At 30.8% G+C, this 20,980-nt stretch overlaps 1 protein-coding gene across 1 annotated transcript in view; it reads left to right on the top strand.

The window, feature by feature from the left end:
• Cnbd1 (cyclic nucleotide binding domain containing 1) overlaps window positions 1-20,003 on the top strand; it is a 315,836-nt gene extending 295,833 nt beyond the window's left edge. The window contains exons 9-10 of the mRNA XM_078016396.1: window positions 18,063-18,172; window positions 19,696-20,003. Coding sequence (XP_077872522.1) covers window positions 18,063-18,172; window positions 19,696-19,908 — 323 coding nt within the window. The 3' untranslated portion in view covers window positions 19,909-20,003. The remainder of the gene's footprint in view (window positions 1-18,062; window positions 18,173-19,695) is intronic.
• Window positions 20,004-20,980: the final 977 nt, after the last annotated feature.

The following is a 20,980-nucleotide window of genomic DNA, read 5'->3' as shown; positions in this document are numbered from 1 at the left end:
CTAATTTGAAAGCCTTTTAGAATAATGACATATTCCAAAATCAAGTCCAGATTTCAAAACATATGAACAAAAAAATATTGAGTGTCTGATGTTTGAATTTCATGACACTGAGATAGATGTTCTTTTAACTCTAAAAGGGAAAATATTAAAAACTGTTTTGGAATAAATATCATTTAATTCTCTTATACTTGTTTAACTTTTCACTAATTGCTTTGTCAAATTAACTATATTTCAGGCTTTTGAAAGAGTAGAATTTGTAGTGTTTTACACATGGTAGTAAGTATGTTAATTGTTTAATTAATTGAAATAATTTAACTAGTTAGTCTTGTTTTTATAATTTTAGTTAAAAAAAGCAATAAGTTCTGGTCTACAAACTTAGAATGTATCATATTTTTAATATCTCTATGACACTTGGCTTAATATTTCTAAAGCTATTTTCAGAGGTTATTATTGATCTTAGAGGAAAAGCTTTCTACTCTTTGCTGTTGAGTGTATTAACTATGCGCTTTTCTATTCCTAGTTTCTTGAGTGTTACTTTTTTTTTTTAATCATTAAATGGTGTTGAATTTAGTTGATTGCTATTTCTGTACCTTTTATTGTAATGGTCACGTAGTTTTTATCCTTTGTTCTGATAATGGTGAAATATTGCATTGATTTATTTTTGTATTTTGGAATCATTCTTGTATCTCTTGGATAAGTCTCTCCTGGACATGTTGTAAGAGCCAGTTAATGTCCTATTAAATTTGGTGTGCTAGTATTCTGTCAAAGGTGTTTATATCCATAGCCATGATGAATACAGGCCCATGATTTTCTTATAACAATGTTTTGAGATTGTACTATCAGGGTAATGCTGGATTTATAAAATGAGTTATATAGCATTCTTTCTGCTTCAAATTTTGGAAAATTTATAGAATAGATGTTAATTCATGTCTAAATTTTGGTGAAGCCATTTGGTTCTGGGAGATTTGGTTCACTGAATCATCCTTACTAGTTAGAAGTCTATTCAGGCTTTATATATATAAATATACACACAGATACACGCATACATACATACACACACACATACACACACATACATACACACATGATTCATTTACTGTGTAAATTTGTGCTTATTCTGATTTTTTTCAAATTCCATAAGGTGTAGAATTTGTTTATTTGAGATGCTTTTTTGTTTGTTTGTTTCTCAAAGTAGGCATTTATTGCTATCGACACCCCTCTGGTACTGCCTTTACTGCTTTTTATAACTTTTGGTATGTTATGTTGTGTTTTCATTTGTCTCAAGATTTTTTTTAAGTTTCCTTTTTGATTTCTTTGACTTCAGTTGTTCCTCAGTATATTTTTAAATGTTCATGTATTTATAAATTTTCACTTTTCTTTCAGTTACTGATTTTTATTTTTATATTTCATGGTGGTTTGAAAAGATACTTGGTAAAATTTCAGTTATTTTAAAAATTTTAAGACATTTTATTGACCTAATGTGTGCTCTATTCTGGAGAAAGCTTTCTTTAGACTTGAAAAGGGTGTTCATTTGGCTGCTGTTGGTTGAAATCTGTTGTATATGTTTTAGGTTTGTACTGTTGTTCAAGTTCTCTGCTTCCTTTCTGATAATCTGTATTTTTCATTCATTATTGAAAATAAGATATTAAAATTACTTATAATTATTTTGTTGCTATCAATTTCTTCCTCAATTCTGTAAAAGTGTGCTGCATGTATTTAAGTTCCTTATTTTTGAGTGAGTAGATGTTTATAATTTTAAGTAATTTTGGTGAATTGACATTTTTATCATTATGTTATCTTTTCCTTTATCTCCTATGACAATATTTTACTTAAAGTGTATTTTATATCAGGTAGGTGTGGCCATGCCTTTTGTCTTTTGGTTAAAATTTTCATGAAATATCCTTTCCCAACATTTTTCTTTCAGCTTACATATGTCTTTACATTTAAATTGAGTCATATAGATAACATATTACTGAATCTTTTTGTTTTTATTTTTTTCAGTCACTGTGTATTTGGGTTGAAAAATTCAGTCCATTTACATTAAAAGTATCTATTGTTAGTGAAAAATTTATCATTTTTTGAATTCTCAGATTTTTCTGTCATGTAACCCATAAACCTGCCTGCCTTTTCATCTTGCTGTCTTCCATTGTGTTTAATTAATTTTTTAATAAGTTTAAAATATAAGGCAACTTTAGGTTCTGAGAAAAATTCAGAGGTCAAGAGCAAATCTATCTACCATCTGCCCCTATATTTACATAGGTTTATTCTTTTTCAGTGTGGGGAACAAACCTATGGCCTTGTAAGTGCTTTTGCACTGAGCTACATTCCCAGCCCTATGGTTTACTCTTGATAATGTATATTCATTGAGTTTGGATAATGTACAGTGGTGTGTATCTGCTACCATGGTGTCATATGCAGCTTGTTTTACTATCCCACAGAATCCTTTGGGCATGTTTAACTTCAAATCTATTTTGTCTAATATAGATATGGCTACCACTGTTTTCCTTTGACAGCAATTTGCATGAAATATCATTTTATATTCTTTCACTTTTCATCTATGTGTGTCTTTAAATGTATAGTAAGTCTTTTGGACTAGACAAGAGACAAGTTTTTCAATGGGCCTGAGTTTTCAACTTCTCTGGGTAAATACCAACAATAATGATTACTAGATCATATGGCATGAGTGTGTTTAGTTTTGAAAGAAACCACCAAATTGTCTTACAAAGTGACTGTGCCATTTTGCATTCCCTCTAGCAATGAGTGAGACTTATTGTTGCATGCCCTCGTCAGTGTTTGTAAAGCCAGGCTTCTAGATTTGGGCCATTTTGATATGTGTGTACAGTATCTCCTTGTTGTTTTCTATTTGAATTTTCATGATGTTATATGAGATATAGAGCATTTTTATAGGTTTATTTGCCCTCTCTTTATTCTTTGTTAAGGTTCTGTTACAGTCTTTTTTAAAATCAGACTGTTTATTTTCTTGCTGTTATTGTTAAGAGTTCTTTTTCTATTTTGGCTATCAATCATTTATCAGAAATACCTTTTGCAAACATTCTCCTCCATGCTCTGGCTTGTTTCAATTCTCTTTCAGTGTTTTTTAAAGCACTGATATTAATTCACATATTCTTACTTTAGTGTCATACCTGAAATATTATTATCAAATCCGTGATTGTCTAGTTCTCTCTCTTCAAATTGTCTCCTTCCATGAGTTTTATGCTTTTTCATTTTGCATTTACGTATATAATACATTTTGTGTTAATTTTTATAAATGGTGCAAATTCTGTGTCTTGATTCACTTTTTTTGCCTGTGGATGTGCTGTTTCCTCATAATTTATTAAAAAAGACTATCAGTTTCCATTGTATTGCCTTTGCTTTTTTGTCAAAATGCAATTGCCTATATTTATGCAGGTCCATTTCTGGGCTCTCTCTTCCATTTTCTTGATTGATTAGTCCCTTTTTTTTGCTAATAACACACAGTCTTGATTCTATAACTTTATAATAAGTCTTGGAATCAGAAATATCACTCTATAATTTTGGTGGGATGCTAACTTAGATGGTGTTATGTTTTTAATTTCAAATTCCTCTTGTTTATGGCTGGCTTAAAGGAAAGTGGTGGACTTTTGCTTATTAACCTTGTATCTTTATTAACATATAACTTTGGGATTAGAAGAGTTGGAGGCTCTTGCAATATTATGTTGTCTCTTCTAGATCTTTGCTTCTTTCTATAAAAAAAAGTCTAATGAGTTTGTCAGTATCCAGAAAGTAACTTGCTGGAACTTTTGTGGAGATTGCCTTAAACCTGTAGATCATTTTTAGAAAATGAACATGTTAACAGTTTGATTGTTATGCTTTCTAGTCATAAACACAAAATACCTCTACGTTGCTTCTTTAAGTTTCAGTCACCCTGCAAGGTAAAGAACCTCAACTTGCTGAGATGCTTGTTGAAGGCAAAGGAAATCAGAATGAATAGTAGAAGAAGGTAGTACCAGCTATGACCAGTTATAGAAATGAGGATTTAAATTTTTATAAGTAATTTCTTCTAATTTTGTTAAGAATATATTGTGTGTATATATTTTAAGCAAATACTTTTGTTACCATTTCTTTCTTACTCCTTTATCATATGATTTATTGGCTTTGTGACAATATTTAAGTATTGTTAATTTTGCATCATAATATTTAAGTCATGAGATTACAGAAGAGTAAATGTCATCCAGGGAATTTACCTCTTTTTCTGGGGAAGGGGTTAGTGCATTTTTTGATGTGTGCAAGATAGTTTCATGACTTTGATGGAACTGTTACCTTCTGATTGTTGGTACTCAGAGGTTATGTTCAGTGTATAGAGATTCATACTGGTGCCAAATTGACAAGTGGTAGAATTTTGATGGTTAATTTTAGATGCCAACTTGACTGAATTAAGGAATACCTAGAAACCTGGCAAGGTATGATTTTAGGGGTATGTCTGGGCAGGCACTATTACACCAGCTGGGGTCTTAATGAGAACAAAACAAAAACATAGTAACAGCTGATCTGTCCCTCTATTCTCTGGAGTTGAAGTACACTCTTCCTCTCCTGTCTTTCAAAATCACAACCCCAGGTTCCCCAATTTTTAGACTCTAGCACTCACACCAGCGGTCCCTGGGGTTTTTAGGATTTTGACCTTGGTATACCATTGCCTTCCATGGCTTTGAAATCTTTCAACTTAGACTGAAATATACTATTAGAATATTAGTCTTCAACTTGCAAATAGCCTGTTGTGAGACTATGAGCCTCCATAATTGTGTGAGGCAATTATTAAGAGCTAATAGATTGTGAGCTAATAAATACTCTTTCATCTCTCCATCTATCATATATTGTTTATTGGTTTTGTGTCTCTGAAGAATTCTAATACAGGATTTATCATGTAATTTTAACATTGTTTGAAAAATGTTAGAAATTTTAAAAATCACATTTTTTTCCTTGCCAGAAGAATATTGTGCAAAAAAATCAAGATTAGATAAGCAGTATATTTACTGAAATGTTATTTTGTATAAAAGTCTTCCAGAGTGATTGAATTAATTTGAGTAAAAATAACCATGTATAATAAAACAAATCCATTTACTTCAAATGATTTATCTATATTTATTCAGATTTCTTTAATATATGCCAAGTGGAATAACTCTTGGATCTAAATTAATTGTTGTGAAGCTAATTAGATAACCCATTATCTCAACAAATAGGTAAATTTAATCATCTTGTAAGGTATATACAAATGAGTGAAGTCATCATACCATCCATGTACTTCCTTGGGCCTATACATTTAATATATATTTTCCACCTCCGAAATAATGCTGCTGAAATAAGTGCACTGAAATCACTGTCTGTGGTTACGCAATGTGGGGTGAAGTAATTAATCAACATATCATTAATAAATAGACAATTATTATGATTAACTAGGATTTATTACAAAGTTATGCCAGAACTGAAAATTTTGTAATTTTGTTTTAACATAAATATAAAAATAATTTGCTTCTGTTGATTTAGTACTAGCTATAAAGAATTCTTATTTGTAGACTAACTAATATTATCTACTTTGGTTCTCTTTAGAACCCTGTTAGATCAAAACATTTTACCATTTCAACTGTAAAGAAAAACCTTTTGACTTAGAATCAATTTGTGTTCAGGATGAACACAAATGCTCACTTTCTCTAATATACAATATTGTATTGAGCTTAAGCATAAATATAAAATATATTTAACGTCCATATCTACTTCTATTGATATTTAGATTCAGCATAATGCTAGACAAAGAGTAATATTAATGAGTTAGAAATATTTTTGGAACATAGGAATCATACAGTTCCTATGTTTTCTGAAAGATGATCATATTTGTTTATTAATTAATTTAATTATTTGGCAATGTCACCTAAATTCTGCCCTGGTAACCTAATCCTCCATGGATCAGGAAGTTGAGCAAATTTGCACAATACTCTTTTTATCTGTGGAATAATTATGTTGAATATAAAAATTATTAGACTTGATTTGTTCAGATGTAGCATCCTAACTAATTGATGTTAGGTTGATGCCAATTCTTTCCTCAAAAGTTTCCTTTTTATTATACCAAGAACTAGTTTCCATTCCCGACCATTAACAAATTTGTATAAGAAAAAATAATTGATATGCTACCATGTCTAGGTCTGAAGTCGGAATAGAATTATTAGAATCTGCCTGTACCTGCAGGCTTAGTTCCTGTAGGAATAGAGGGTTTTTGGCACAGGGATCCAGTCTCTGCCACATGGTGGTTGATTCACAGAAGTAGATAGGTGAATAAGTACCCCAAATCATCTCATCTACATTCTTCTTCTTTTCTATTCCATTGACCAAATTTAACCAAAAAAAAAAAAAAATCAAAATGTAGGGAAGACTGGATAATGAAATGTGTGAAAATGTGTATCCTGTGGCAGAAAACAGAAAAGAGCAAAGGAAGTTAGAATGGATTTAAAATGTTTGCCACCACCAGCTATGGTGATGCATGCCTGTAATCCTATCAGCTGGGGATGCTGAGGCAGGAGGAACTATGATTTCAAAGTTAGCCTTAGCAAAAGCAAGGTGCTAAGCAACTCAGTGAGACCCTGTCTCTAAGTAAAATACAATAGGTGCTGGGAATGTGACTCAGTGGTCGAGTGCCCCTGTGTAAAATCCCTGGTACAAAAAAAAAAGTTTGCTATCATAATTTTATCTGGAAGAGTACATACACAATGAGATCTAAGAAAATTTTGATAAGATTTCACTGTGAGAATTATCTCACAATCACCAAAACATATCCTAATAATAAAATGCTTAAAAGAGAATAGAAACAGAATCACAGAAAAATAAGCCCTGAAAGAATGTCATAATTTTTATCAACTTATACATGATAACAAGGACACTTTAAATCAAAAGAAACACACTGGAATTTTTAGCAATTATTTTGGGAATTTCTGACATTTGAGACAAATTTTTACTTCATACATTATTCACATTATAAATTTTAAGAAATATTATCTGTTTAAAGAAACCCTACAAATACATTGAAACAAAATATAAAATATTTATTTTAATATTATGTGAATTTCTCATATCTGAATTTATGAAAGGAGTCTTAACCATTTCGACCATACGATGATAAAAATTATGTGTTGAAAATTATAAATGAATAAAATCATTCTTAAAAATTGGAAGAAAATATTTTCAACATATATAATGATAAGGGATAAATAACCTTAGTCTATGAAGTTACTATAAATAAATAAGACTAAGACTCCAGTATTCAAATGCATAATTAATATGATCAAAAATATTCATAAGATATAAAAATAGAAAATATATAAGCAAATGATTTTACCTGTTAGTAAGGAACATGCCAACTAAATGAATAATTATATTCCATTACAATTTATTATTAGCATATTATAAATAACATAATTTTTACAAAATTTGGCTCCTCTGCAGATATCTGTGAAGGGAATTTATTGTTGTATATTTTAAATACCAATTCTTGTTAGATTTTAAGATGCAACTATAGAGAAAAAAAATGGTTGCATTCTTCTAAATTAAGGTACTTCTTTACTATAGAAATATTTTTAAAAATGTAATGTTTATCTGTACATCCTAAAGTAGAAAATCAACTAGGACATACTGACAAATGTATAAAAATAAATAATTTTTAAAAGGAAATCACACCACTGAACATTAAGGACATGATGTCTTTATTTATTTCACATTCTCCTGTTAAGCCAATGAGACAATTTCAAACATAGATCAAAATAGAATCAATGTAAAACCAAAATAAACAAGTATCTTTGTAATAAGCAAAGAGGAATCTTAAATATTGGCCAAAGGTATAAGGGAGTAAGTGTGACCATTAGGAACATATACACTGAACCACTTAAAAATGTATCTAGAAACAAGTAAAAGGCTTATAAAGACAAATAAATATCATAATTATAGTTTGATATTTATATACAATTTTCCCAGAATCTGATAAATAGATTTAACAAAAAGTAAATACAACTATAAGCTGAACTTTACAAACTTAAAAATTCAAGATGTTAGATATATATTCAGATATCTCAATATTGATAGCTATATATCCAACAGATTTTTTCTCAACATATATTACATAAGGAATATCTACAAAAATATAGTGTATATAATGGTCATGTAAAATCAAATGCAAACAACACAAAAATCCCTTAAATTTTATTTTAGAAAGATGCCAAAGGTACAGTCCAAAATATTTAAAAACAAAATGGTTTATTTAAAATTATTTAAAAACAAAATAATTTATTCTTATACCCTCCTGATGAAAAGAAAAAATAATAAAAACTTCCAGCCAAAGTATGATAGAAATCAAGTGTGATTTCAGAATAATGGGATATGGCTAATTTGGTACACAGGATAAAATATGCTGTGTTAACAACATTTATCTTAAAGAAATAAAAATGAAAAATGAAGGAGTTAGGCATTTAAAACCAGAGATTTTTAAAAATAAAAAGCAAATCCAAAGAAATAAAAACTTCAAAATAATAAGGACAGATTGAACAACACTGTTCAATGCGTTATTCTATTGAATATATTGTATATAATGGTCTGGAAAGACTTTTTGTTGTTGTTCTTTTTAGATATACATGACATTAGAGCGTATTTTGATATAAACACTTGGAGTATAGGACCCCATACTTATGGTTATATATGATGTGTAGTTTCACTGGTTATATAATCACATATGAACATAGCAAGAGTATATCTGATTCATTTTACTGTCTTTTCCTATTCCCATTTCCCCTCCCTTTCCTTCATTCCTTTTTGCTGAATCTAATGAACTTCTATCCCCTGTATCTTGGATTCCTGTTCTAACCATTTTTGACCTCGAACTGTAATCCTTTTCCCTCTTAGAATTATGGAGCCAATAAAAAGACCGAACGCCAACTGAAAAAAAAAATATGTTCTAGAAATGTCTTAAGTCTTAATATGCTCATGTACTAATTTGTTCAGTAATCAACAGACATTACCAAAGTGTCCCAGATAGTAAAGTAAATATTTGTGTTTCAAGATTCAATAGGTTCCAGTCTTTAAGGAACTCAAAATACTGTGAAGGAGACAGAACATTGAACAAATATAATACTTTTCATTATAAATGTATCTAGAAAAGAATTAAAGGGAAGACCAAGATTAAATTAAGTAAGCCTGGGAAAATTTAGAAAGTGTTTGAAAAGTTAATATTTAAACTGAATTTGGAAGGAAAAATGAGTGTTTTATCAGATAAAATAGTGAGTAGAAAAAGTACTCAGGGTCAAGATAATAATATATGCTAAGGCTTAAGGAGGAAAAGAAGCATGCAGCTAGAGTAACAGTGACAATTTGATGTAACTATAATGAATAACCAATTGTAGTTGGGTAGAAGGGAACCTGGCTGCAGTTTGTTAAGAGCCATTTCAATCTATAATAGGAATAAAATGCATTTAAGACTTTCAAAAATAAAATAAAAAGAGCAAGTGATGAATGAATCAGGAAACAATCATATACAAGCCACACAGAAAGAATAGTTATTTGTGAAATAAAATGCTGTTTTATAAAAGCATTTCATTTGGAGAAAAAGCTACTGTAAGCAAATGAAATACAATAAATAAAGACACAATTAAGATTTAAGAATAAAGTTTTATAAACTATTCTAATGAACTGAAAAACTATATGGAAAGTATATGTTTTAGAAAATATAAGATATTCAAAGGAAGATGATTTACAAAGGTTGAAAAGACCTAAGATCATTTTAAAAAGAAATAAAACAATGGGATCATCTGATCCAATTAATGAATACTCCCAAACTTATAAGAAAGTTAACATCTTACACAAGTTATTCCAGAAAGCACCTTTGCATCATTCAATTTTTCATATACAAGCCTTATGTATTCCGTATCTGTCAATTGTAGTGTTTGTGGTATTTGGAGTTTATACTTAGTCTTGCTTATGATGCTTTCTTTCCTTCAGTGATTTTTTTTCCCTCTAAGATCCCAGTTACAGTTGAGAAAGCTTGAGGATCAAAATTTGGAGTTAGTAACAGCAATTTCATAGGCAACATTTACTTTGTGGCAGACATGGCTACATGCATTTCATATATTTACTAAAGTAGTCATCAAGCACAGGGGAAATTAAATCCAGATTACAAAGCAATGTTCAAAGTTGAAATGAAAAAGAGAAAATCAAATATATAATTCTAAAAAAAGAATAGACTCTCAAAAGCCAAAGTAACAAGAACTACAATATTAGCTAGAGAACAATATAACAGATCTTTGAACATCAGTCCTCTAAAAGTATCATAAATTTATAAAATAAAAAGATAGAGCAATATGTGAAAAAGGAACATAGGAACCTCTGGTTTTGAATACCTGTCCACTGTCTCTGTCTTGGTTGATCTCTTTTACTTCTATAGGCAAAGAATAGAAAATTCATAGCTGGAGACTAATATGAACTTAATCATGTATGTCTAAAGTTTAATGCAAAGTTTTAGGGAGAGGAGATTATGATCAATACTGGAACAATATTAGTTTGTGTCTTTTTGGAATATGGAAGAGATTTTTTGGGACGGGGAGAAGCTGACTTTTTTAGGATAGAACAGAGTATAGTCTGAGCATGACCTCAACTGTAAGAAAAGGAGATTTCGGCTATAAGGGGAAGGGGTAGGGGTTTGTGAAGTACAGGCACAAATGTTAAATTGGTTGACTACCAAGGATAAAGAACTTGGTTAAGACTTTTGGACTTTGATTCAAAGTACTGTATGCTGGTACATAGCTTTAAGAGGTAACTGTTCATTTTTAAAATTTGGCTTCAAATAAAGTAATATTGAAATATATACTCTTTTGGAATTGGAATTTATTGGCCTATTTACAGAGTGTGACCCTGGCTATGATATTTAAAAATACTAATCTTTAAGTTATTTTCGTTAGTAAGTTGGTATCTAGCATTAGTTTTTAAGTTTCATATTTAATTCAGGTGATCTTTTTTTTGAGATTGATTGCATTTTTTTAAATGTTTCTGGTTATTTTTTCATAATTCGACTGATTACTTTTGGGTCTCTTCCATGAATACAATTTGATTTCCTATCCTCTAATTTTAATGTCAGATAGCATACACACACATACACGTGCACGAGTGTGCACACACACACAGACACACACATACATCACATCACAATACACAGATAAACATTATAGTGTGTCTACATTTATATACATATAATAGTGAGGTGAAAGTAATGGTACTGGTTTACTTCTATATTTGCTAATATATATTTTATTGAGAAATCATATTCCCTAACTATCTGTTGGAATTTTTGGACCTTGGTATGTAGGTTAGGTTAGTTCATTCGAAAAGAATTTGTTTTTCTTTTCCAAGGCCTTTAGAGTAACTAAAACCCAGCATAGTCTGAAAATAAATGTTTAATTAAAGGAATTTATTGCTGCACAAGTGGTGTGGATTTTAGCCCCAATACTATGAGTTTATGGTTAGGCATTTTCAAAAAGACTTTTTCCTTTCTATTTCTCCATTCTGTTCAGTATAAGGTCTAGGAGAGGAAAATGTCTACAGAGACTCTTCTTGTGAGGTGATCTTTTCTCAATTCCCAATGAAAGCATTGCCCTTTGCAGGTTGCATAGGAAGATTTCTGCATCTGACCTTTCACACATACTGTGCCACCAACTCCAGTACTGTCTTACCTTAGTGACTGTACATTTGCTTTTTATTCCTGTTATTGGAGAAATTTTGTTGCTTTTCTACCGTCTTCTATAGCTTAAAATTTTCTACCATCTTCTATAGCTTAAAATTTTTATCTGGAATGTTTAGTTGGACTGCTTGGGGGAGGGGTTTCAGAAAAGTATAAGCCACCATATTCTGAGCTTTCTCTTATGTGTAGATAACCTCATGTTTCTATAGTGAGATCTTACATTCATTCAACAAGTATTTGTTGGGTGACTATATGTAGAGCCACAAGTGAAGAGTAGATAAAAGGAAAGATCCTTGTCTTGTCTTGGTGGAGCTCGCATTCTAATGGTGATAAGATGCAGTATACAATAAGCACAATCAATGAATTAGAAATTAGTTAAATAGTTACAAAGAAACCTTTACCCCCACACACACACACACCGACCAAAAGGAGTTGGGAGAAGGGAGTTGAACTATAGCGTACAGTGGACTTCTTATTATAGATCTGAGCGGATGAGATTTGAGCAAAGAGTTGAGAATGAGTAAGTCTATCTATGATTGTTGGTTGTTAGGCTGACATTGAATCTGTATAATTTCTATTGACTTGACCTGTGAATGGCTTCATAGCCTCAGCATTTGTCCTATTTTGGATACTAAGAAAGTAAGATTAGAGAATATGTAGGAGCAACAATTAATAACATGGGAACCTAGAATCAAATCTAACCCTTCTTTATCTCCTCTGTTTTGCAGTGAGTAGTCATATTGTTCCGGGGCTGGGAACTCAGTAAAACTGAGAGAGCATGAAGTTCCTTTTCATCCTGATTCTTGTGATCAGGCTAGAAAGATTTCAGATGTGTTACTCAGAGTAACCGATATGTTTATTAGAAGAGGTAGGAGAAAGGAAAAGGGGTCAATTTAAGGGAGAAGGTGGGTCCTCTCAGAGAGGAAGGAACAGCGTGACTTTCCTGCCCTCCAGTTTTATTGAGGGTCCCAGGGAAGTTTTCAGAGAGCCCTGCCCAGATCCTCCTCTTGAATTTTGACTTACAGAAGAATGACATCAGAGTTTTAAGTCCCCTCTGCCATGACAACTCTAGGTCACTTTGGCCCATGCTGACTGGTTCTAATTGGAACTTGTTCTTAGAGGCTTCATGGTTATGGGAAATTATTCTTAAATCCCTGAGTTCTGGGATCTGTTCTCATAAGGATCGCAACCTCATCCCCTCATCAGTGCAACTTATGTTATTATTGGTCTTTGGGGCCTGAATTTCTTCTGCCTATTACAGGTAGTTTGCTGAGGAATATAACATATCCTATCAATTTAAGCCAGGTATGGCTACAGGTAACTTGTTTTTTAGAAAAGAAAGCATGTGGGTCAGAACAATAGGTCCATTTTATAGAGTCATTCTCTTAACCTCATGTTCCCATTACTTAGGTCTGACTGCATACTATAAGTATTTTGATAATTTCTATAAAATAGTCCTATAAATGTGTTGTTTTAGCAGATTCTTTAATTGGAATACTATCACAGGCATACTCAAACTTTTAATTTTATTCATTTATACTTCTCCAGATTTCCTCAATCGATAATTATTAGATTTAAATATACCTGTTTTATAAATCACAGATTTGTGAGATAAAAACATTTGTTTTTTATATTTCATGCAAAGTGATAAGCAATTAACATACTTGAGGATATTTTACATACAATATGCATTCTTTACAAGAACAACCTATTTTAATAGGATTCAGATGACATTGTATAATTCAAAATTATATAATCGATGTTTGATTCTTTTCATATGCATTTCTATTTCAGAATTTTTCTCTACTTAGCTATAAGTGATATATATATATATAGATATATATCTCTCTATATATATATACACATACATATATTTATCTGTGTATACATAAACATTTTTAATAATGAAGAAGTAGCACATAATGTTTGTTAGTATTTATTTAGTATTGATAATGGTATAGACATCTTTTATAGAGATTTTTAAAAAGCCCTTGGGGCCAGGGTTGTGGCTCAGTGTGGCTCAAGAGCACTTGGCTAGCATGTGTGAGGCACTGGGTTCGATTCCTGGCACCACATAAAAATAAAAACAAATAAAATAAAGGTATTTTGTTCATCTACAACTAAAATAATAATAATAATAATAATAATAATAATAATAATAATAATAATAATAATGCCCTTTCTCACCAAACTGTCTTAACAATAGTTTAAATGCAAACTAAATAAATTTATAAGGAAAATATTTTCAGAAAAATATCCACAAAGGGAAAAATACAGTTTAAAAAATAGCATTAATGGTACAGTTCTTCTGTACTACTCTTTCTCTAATAGTCCAGAGTTATGAGAATTGGTATTCATTTAGCTAATGACCATCTTGCTAGAAGCTGATATTCTTGATCCTTACATATACTTCTGTTCCAAAACTATGTTTGTTATGTTAGGCTAATGGGTTGGAGTTCATCTTCATTAAGAGGATGTTCTTTAACAATCTTTCTAATCACTTTGTTCCATTTAAACTGAGACCTTAACTGTCCCAATGTTGATGCTAATAGCCAGAAGGGAATTATCATTCTTATCATGACTTCTTTTACCTGACTCAAAAATTGGAATAGAAAAGTTTTATTAAGACTTGTGTTCCTGGTACATGATAAACAACCAAAAGAAGAAGAACAATGACCAATGTTCACTTTCCATCAATTCTTCTAATTTCCTCTCCTTTTCATTTGTTCTCTTCATAATGGTCTTAAATTTTCAAATTTTAGTGTATGAGTCTGAGTTTTAATGAGAATCTTAAAGTCTGTAGTATTTTATGAACATAAGTGAACATGACCTTGAAATAATAATATAATTTCATCTTTAAGACTACATGATTAAATCTTTTCATTTAAAATTGTCATGTAAACCTGTAGATCTTTTTGTGTTGTCATTTCTACATAACCCAGGAGGAAGCTATGTAGGTGCCATTAACCTGACATTACTGGTATAGTTCTTAGGAATGGGAACCATGATCAGAAGCTGAATGAGTAAAATGCAGAATCACAATGAGGGAGCAGGTGGTTTATAGACAATGGTATGATTTTTGCAACCAAATGTAATGTGTTTGTCCCTTGATGAGTGCAAAGTTGATAAGCTCAACCAGGAGATAAAAGAGTGAAAAAATGCTAATTATTTGTTGCAAGAAGTACACTGAAGGTAATTTCAAAGCAATGTCTCATTGGACAAAACAAGCAATGGGATTTTATTGGACGATTCATACATATTAATGTAGGAAATACTTGCCATCACATATAGAGGTGGGCACATTCTTAAGCATTTCAGTTCAAGGTCATGCTTAACACATTAAAAAATGATGGATATAAATGCTTTCTGGATAAGAATTTAGTATTATAATGAGCAGAGTTTACTCTGTTATGGCTTTGACCTTATGTGTCACCCAAAGGCACATGTGTTGAAGGCATGGTCCCCAGGGCAGCAGTTTTCAGAGGTGAGGCCTTCAGAGGTGACTGAATAATGAAGGCTCTGGCCTCAATTTTGTGTTATTCCATTTATGGTTTTATCACTTAGCAAGTTTGCGGGGAAGGACCTTTGATAAAAAAGTGAGGTTTCTTTGGCTTGCCAGCTGCCATGAGATAAACATCTTTGGCCACCATGTTACTTGCCATGATGTTCAACCTGGCCACAGGCCTAAAGCAGTGGAAATACTAAATAGACTGAAACCATAAGCTAAAAATAAATCTATCCTCTTTTAAGTTGATTTTCTCAGGTATTTTCTCATAGCATCAGAAAGATACTAAAATATTAGGTCACCTAAAAAGAGTGACACAGAAAGTTTGGGTTTTTTTTTTTTTTTTTTGTAAGTTTCTCTAAAGGACCTTATCTGAAATAAACAACAAAAACATTTAAGGGACCATTAGCATTTATTTAGGGACAGCAGTTTTTCTCCTCCACAGGCATAGAAGATTGCTCATAAAAGTACCTCCTTAGCATTTAATAGGGTTTTTTTTTCCAGTCAAGAAAGTAATATTATTTTTTTATTTTCTTCCTTTTGTAAGTATGAAGATATGTATTTTTATGGTGCCTTATTAAACTCAGGTTGTTTACCTAGATGAGAAGTGGTTTTCTGTATTATCTTCTTGAGATGAACATTCATGATGATTATCATAAAAACATAAACAACTGTTCATGTATCTAATGCCCCTCTGTGGAATGATTTGGCTTTTCCATTGTTAGCCTGATTTCTATGGGAAACATTTCTACGCCTTCTATCTTCTTTGGTGTTATAGATACTTCCCTATGATCTGTGTTTGGTTTGACTTTTAAGAAAAGATTTACAGTTGTGGAGGTACAGATGTTAAGAATTATGAGTTTATTTACTATTTGTTATAGTGCATCTTTGTTTTAACTGTAACTATTGTTAGATTCTATACTTTCCTTTATATTCTCACTGATTAGCTAAAAGGAGTGAAATGGTAACTGTTTGCAATACGATAATTTGGTACAGGAGTTTTCTTTTTAAGAGAAAGAACTTTAAGAACATTTCCTCTTGACTTTGCAGTCTACATATTGCACATGTTACACTTTGACTTCTTAAGATAATTTTATATCATTGGCTGTAAGCAACATGATAAAACAATAAAAGCATCATCATAAATTTTTGTTTAAACAAAATATGTGGTTGGGAAAACTAGAGTAGCCTTGTAATTTTTCCATTATGATCTTTCATCTTTGAACATTATATGACAAAAGGGGATAACATATTCTTAAAAGCATATCAGCGGGTTGGGGTTGTGGCTCAGAGGTAGAGCGTTCGCCTACCATGTATGAGGCACTGGGTTCGATCCCCAGCACCACATACACATAAAATAAAGATATTGTGTCCACCTATAACTAAAAAAGTTTAAAAAAATGTATATCAGCCAAATCACTGAAATGTCTTTCATTTATCTTTAAGTATTTTTCTGTTGTATGTTGGTGTTTATTTTTGCTGGTAATAAATGATATTTACCAATTATTATCATGTTCTTTTTAATTATTATATTTTGCTTATTACTGGGAATTAAAACCCCTAGCACTTATAATTTTTAAATTTTGAGACAAGGTCTCACTAAGTTGCTGAGGCTGGCCTGGAACTTGCAGTCAGCTTCCCAAGTTGCTGCAATTATAGGCTTGTACCACTGCACCTGGCTTAACAATAATTTTTAAAGATACTTGTTCTTCTCTATCTTATACTTGTCAGAATAATCTGCTATGTTGATATATACTCTGATACATGAGAAACAAAAAAATGTTTTTAGTAATAGAAAAGTTTATTTTTATTGTGTATTTCATAAAATTATAGAAAAGATATATATGTGTCTTTATATTTAGGTTATCACTGATGGGTTTGCAGTTTTTAAGAAAAAATTGATATATTTCAGAATGAAAAAATTAGAAAATTAATTTGAAATAGTAATTTTAATTTGATTATTTATTTTGAGTATTTTCAATTGATCTACATATTTAAATTACGCTGACAATTTAAGATGTTATGTAGATCAGGTAATTTTTATTTTATTGCTCTTTAATATACTGACAGTTATAATGTTATGATATAGTTCAAATTCAAGGATATTTTGATCATAGATGGCACCATGAATTTGAAATAGTAATGATATTAATGATTTATCATGCAATGATATGTACTGAGCATTATACAAGATGCTTTATATGCAGTTAGTTACCACGTATAAGGTATAGAAAATGAATTAACAATGTTGTCATTTTAAGGATGAAAAAGTCCCCCAGAGAGACTATTTAATTTGTCAATAATCACCCAGAAAGTGGCAGAACAGGCTTAAAAATCAGGCTAGCATGGATTCAAACACTTGCTTCTTTGTAATCACTACCCTGCTGTATTCAGTGTTCTAGCTCTGACTAGAGTTCAAGGTATAGGATCTGGAGAGATAATTGGTAAATATTCTGGGAGTCAGTTGTTAAATCACTAGCAGTTTAAAACCAGCCATAGTATAAACATTTGCACCAAAACTATTAGCAAGTGTTTGGAATTTCTCTAATGCTCCCTTTTCTTTTCCCCTCAGGTATTTACTAGCACTCCACTGCCTTTGCCAAATATTGTCCATTTTTTTATTCTATATTATGTTATACACATATATAGCAGCCACAATTTTCAAAATTGTATACTGAGTAATGATGCCTACAAACTAGCATCCACTAAGAAATTGAATGTGAATAGTTTTTAATGTATGCTAACATTTATTGTCAAACTATTTAAAATAATTTATAATAGAGAACAAAATGTGAAATAATCTATGTCTTTTGCTTTTAGTGATTGTAAAAAGTGGAAATATAATTTCTTTTGTGGCTTATATTCATTCTGGATATTGTAACATTTATAGAAGTATTATAGGACTTATGAAACTACAAACAAACAAAGTGGTAAGTTTTAAGCCATGTGGATTTTCTTTGATAATTAATCTACTTAAATGAGTGAAGTATTTCTAATATATTTTCTCATACTTATTGAACATTAGTTTGTATTCTTTGTGAAATATCAGTTTAATTTTTTGACCATTTCTTGTGAGATTTCTTTTTTATATTGAATTTGTAAGATGTGAGGATATTAGATAAGGTGTAAGACAATACTTATTGAGTTATAAGACCAGTCAATAAATACATTCAAGATGGTTAACTTCTTTATCAGAGAAATACAATTTCAAATCATATGAAGGTACAACTATAAGCATATCAAATTGGTTATAATATGCTTTGTCATATGATCCAGAAATTCCAGAAATAAAAATATCTGTCTACATAAAGACTTGCATCGATTCTCATAATCTAAAAGCTGGAAGTAATCCAAGTGTCTAGTGGCAGTTGAATGGATTAAATTATTGTGGTATATTTATGTAATAGAATGCCACACAGTAATCAAAGGAACACATGAGACAAAAAGAATATGCAGGAATTTCAAACTTATTAGGTTAGGTAAAAATGTCAAACCCCAAAGAGTTCATTAAAAGATTCTATTCTTATGAGTCAAGCAAACAACTAATAGATAGTGATTAAAAAAGAACTAAACTCTATTGGTCAGATGATCTTCAACAGAATTCAATTAAAAAACGAAACTGACTTGAAAAATCTACTGTACTAGTCAGATGCAGTGTAAAGATCTGCCATTTATAGATATGGCAGAGATTTCAGCCACGTTGGCTCTGACTCCAGGATATTTGGTAAAGACTTCTACTTTTTCCAAGTTCCTATCACCTTCCTACCCTGAAGGCTGCATTCTGTTTTTATACATCTTACGGCTCACCAAATCATCCTTGTTTCAATACTGAGTAGATCTCTGAGAAAAGATAATGTAAGTTCTCATTTTTTTCTCCAGAACCATCTATACTAAAACTGTGGTAGGTCTTTCTCCCCAAAGTTCCTAATCAGAACCTAAATTGCTCCTTATTTTATTTATTTATATATTCAAATTTAAAAAAGAAAGGCAGGGGAGAAGCATTTTTACATCATCAGTTCTGCCTGTGATACTTTCCACTTATTTTCTTATTACCGTGTTAATCTGGTAGCTCGCTGTTCCTTACATTTGGGGCTGAGGTAACAATTGTAATTTAGAAAACATCCTAAGCAAGCTCTGATTTTAAAATGGTACCCTAGGATCTTGAAAGATTGAATTAGTTCAATATTTCCTAGAAAATTTCATGAGTTGAAAGTTTTAATTGGCAGATCATTAAATAACACTGCTTTCAATTTCTTAGATATGCTGAAGGTGTCTATGAATTTACTGTTGCTCTAACATAAACATATATAGGAATTAATATATCCTCTGATTTTATGAAATTGCTAATATACTTACATAGTAAAATGATTTACGAATAAGTCAGTTTCTGATAATTATAATAGTGATTCATTGTATGCAAATAGTTTCAATAGGTATCAATTATCTTTTACAGAAAAAAATTCAAAAACTTGTTTATATGGGTACACTTAAGAAAAATGAGTCATTTGGTGAGATCAGTGTTCTTCTTCAAGTTCCTTTCCCTTGCACAGTCATTGCTGGAACAGAGGTCGAGATGGCAATCATTGAGGATAAAGACATATTGGGTAACACACAAATGACTTTTAATGTTATACCATTTTGTTGGCTGAAATTTTATATTTTATAGAAAACTTAGGACACTCAAACATGTGTATATATGTTTATTAAAGAGACAACGTTTATATTGATAGAGAGCCCCTTTGATACCATATTGTGATTCAATTATGCTACTTTAAGATATATTAGTAATACTTTAAAAGACTTTGATTTGAAATTAATAAAAATATCTGCTAATTTCCAGTTACCCAAAAAACCAATATTTCCTCCTTTTTTTGAACATCTTTTAGCTTTCACATCTAATGTCATAGCTTTTATGTTTTTGTTTAGATCAAGTATGTAATATTCTTACTGTTCCATCTAGATCAAGAATATATAAAAAGCTATTGATTACAGAAATGAAGCCTTTTTCTGAAAATTTAGAGCTCTAGGAATAAGAAAAGTATAATCATGTTTCTACTGGTATTTGGTCTTCAAATATTATAAGTGCTAAAACAAGCTATGCAATTGTGAATGAGGAGAATTGAATAATAGTTAAGTGATAACACAATGGAATATTAAAGTGTAGCTTTTTATACAATAAAGCTAAAGAATGTCAAACATTGGATAAAGAATAAGAGAAATTTGTAGAAATTAACATGGGTGAGAAGTTTGCTTATATAAATTTGAAAGATTTTCATGTTATTCATGTGTGATTTGACAGAATCCTCTTATCCTGAATTTCAAGTATTTTTCTGTCTCCTAGAGAATGTACAACCCACACTTGTTAACTATGATTTGCAATGAAAAGAATAATTCAAATTCATGTATCTACTTTTAAAAGTTGTAAAATGTCATAAATTTGGAATGACATTTGTTAATTTTCTTTCCTCTGTGATATTCAAATATAACCTCTCCCAAGGTAAATATCACTTAAAAATAATTACTAACCACAGGCTAAAATTATAATATTCTCATTTTGATATAGGCCATGTTTTTCTTTTCCTATGTTAATTGGTTAACTGGTCCAAAGCAAATACACTGTGGACACGTTTATGTAAATCAATATATCACCCATTGTATTCTTTAGGATTCTCCAGAGAAACAGAACCAATTTGCTATATAAATAAATATATAAGAGGATATTTATTGTGGGAATTGGC

The sequence above is a fragment of the Ictidomys tridecemlineatus genome, chromosome 7 (assembly GCF_052094955.1).
Source record: "Ictidomys tridecemlineatus isolate mIctTri1 chromosome 7, mIctTri1.hap1, whole genome shotgun sequence".
Lineage (NCBI taxonomy): Eukaryota > Metazoa > Chordata > Mammalia > Rodentia > Sciuridae > Ictidomys > Ictidomys tridecemlineatus.
Note: the sequence above shows the minus strand (reverse complement) of the source record. Positions and strands in the feature narration are given on the sequence as shown.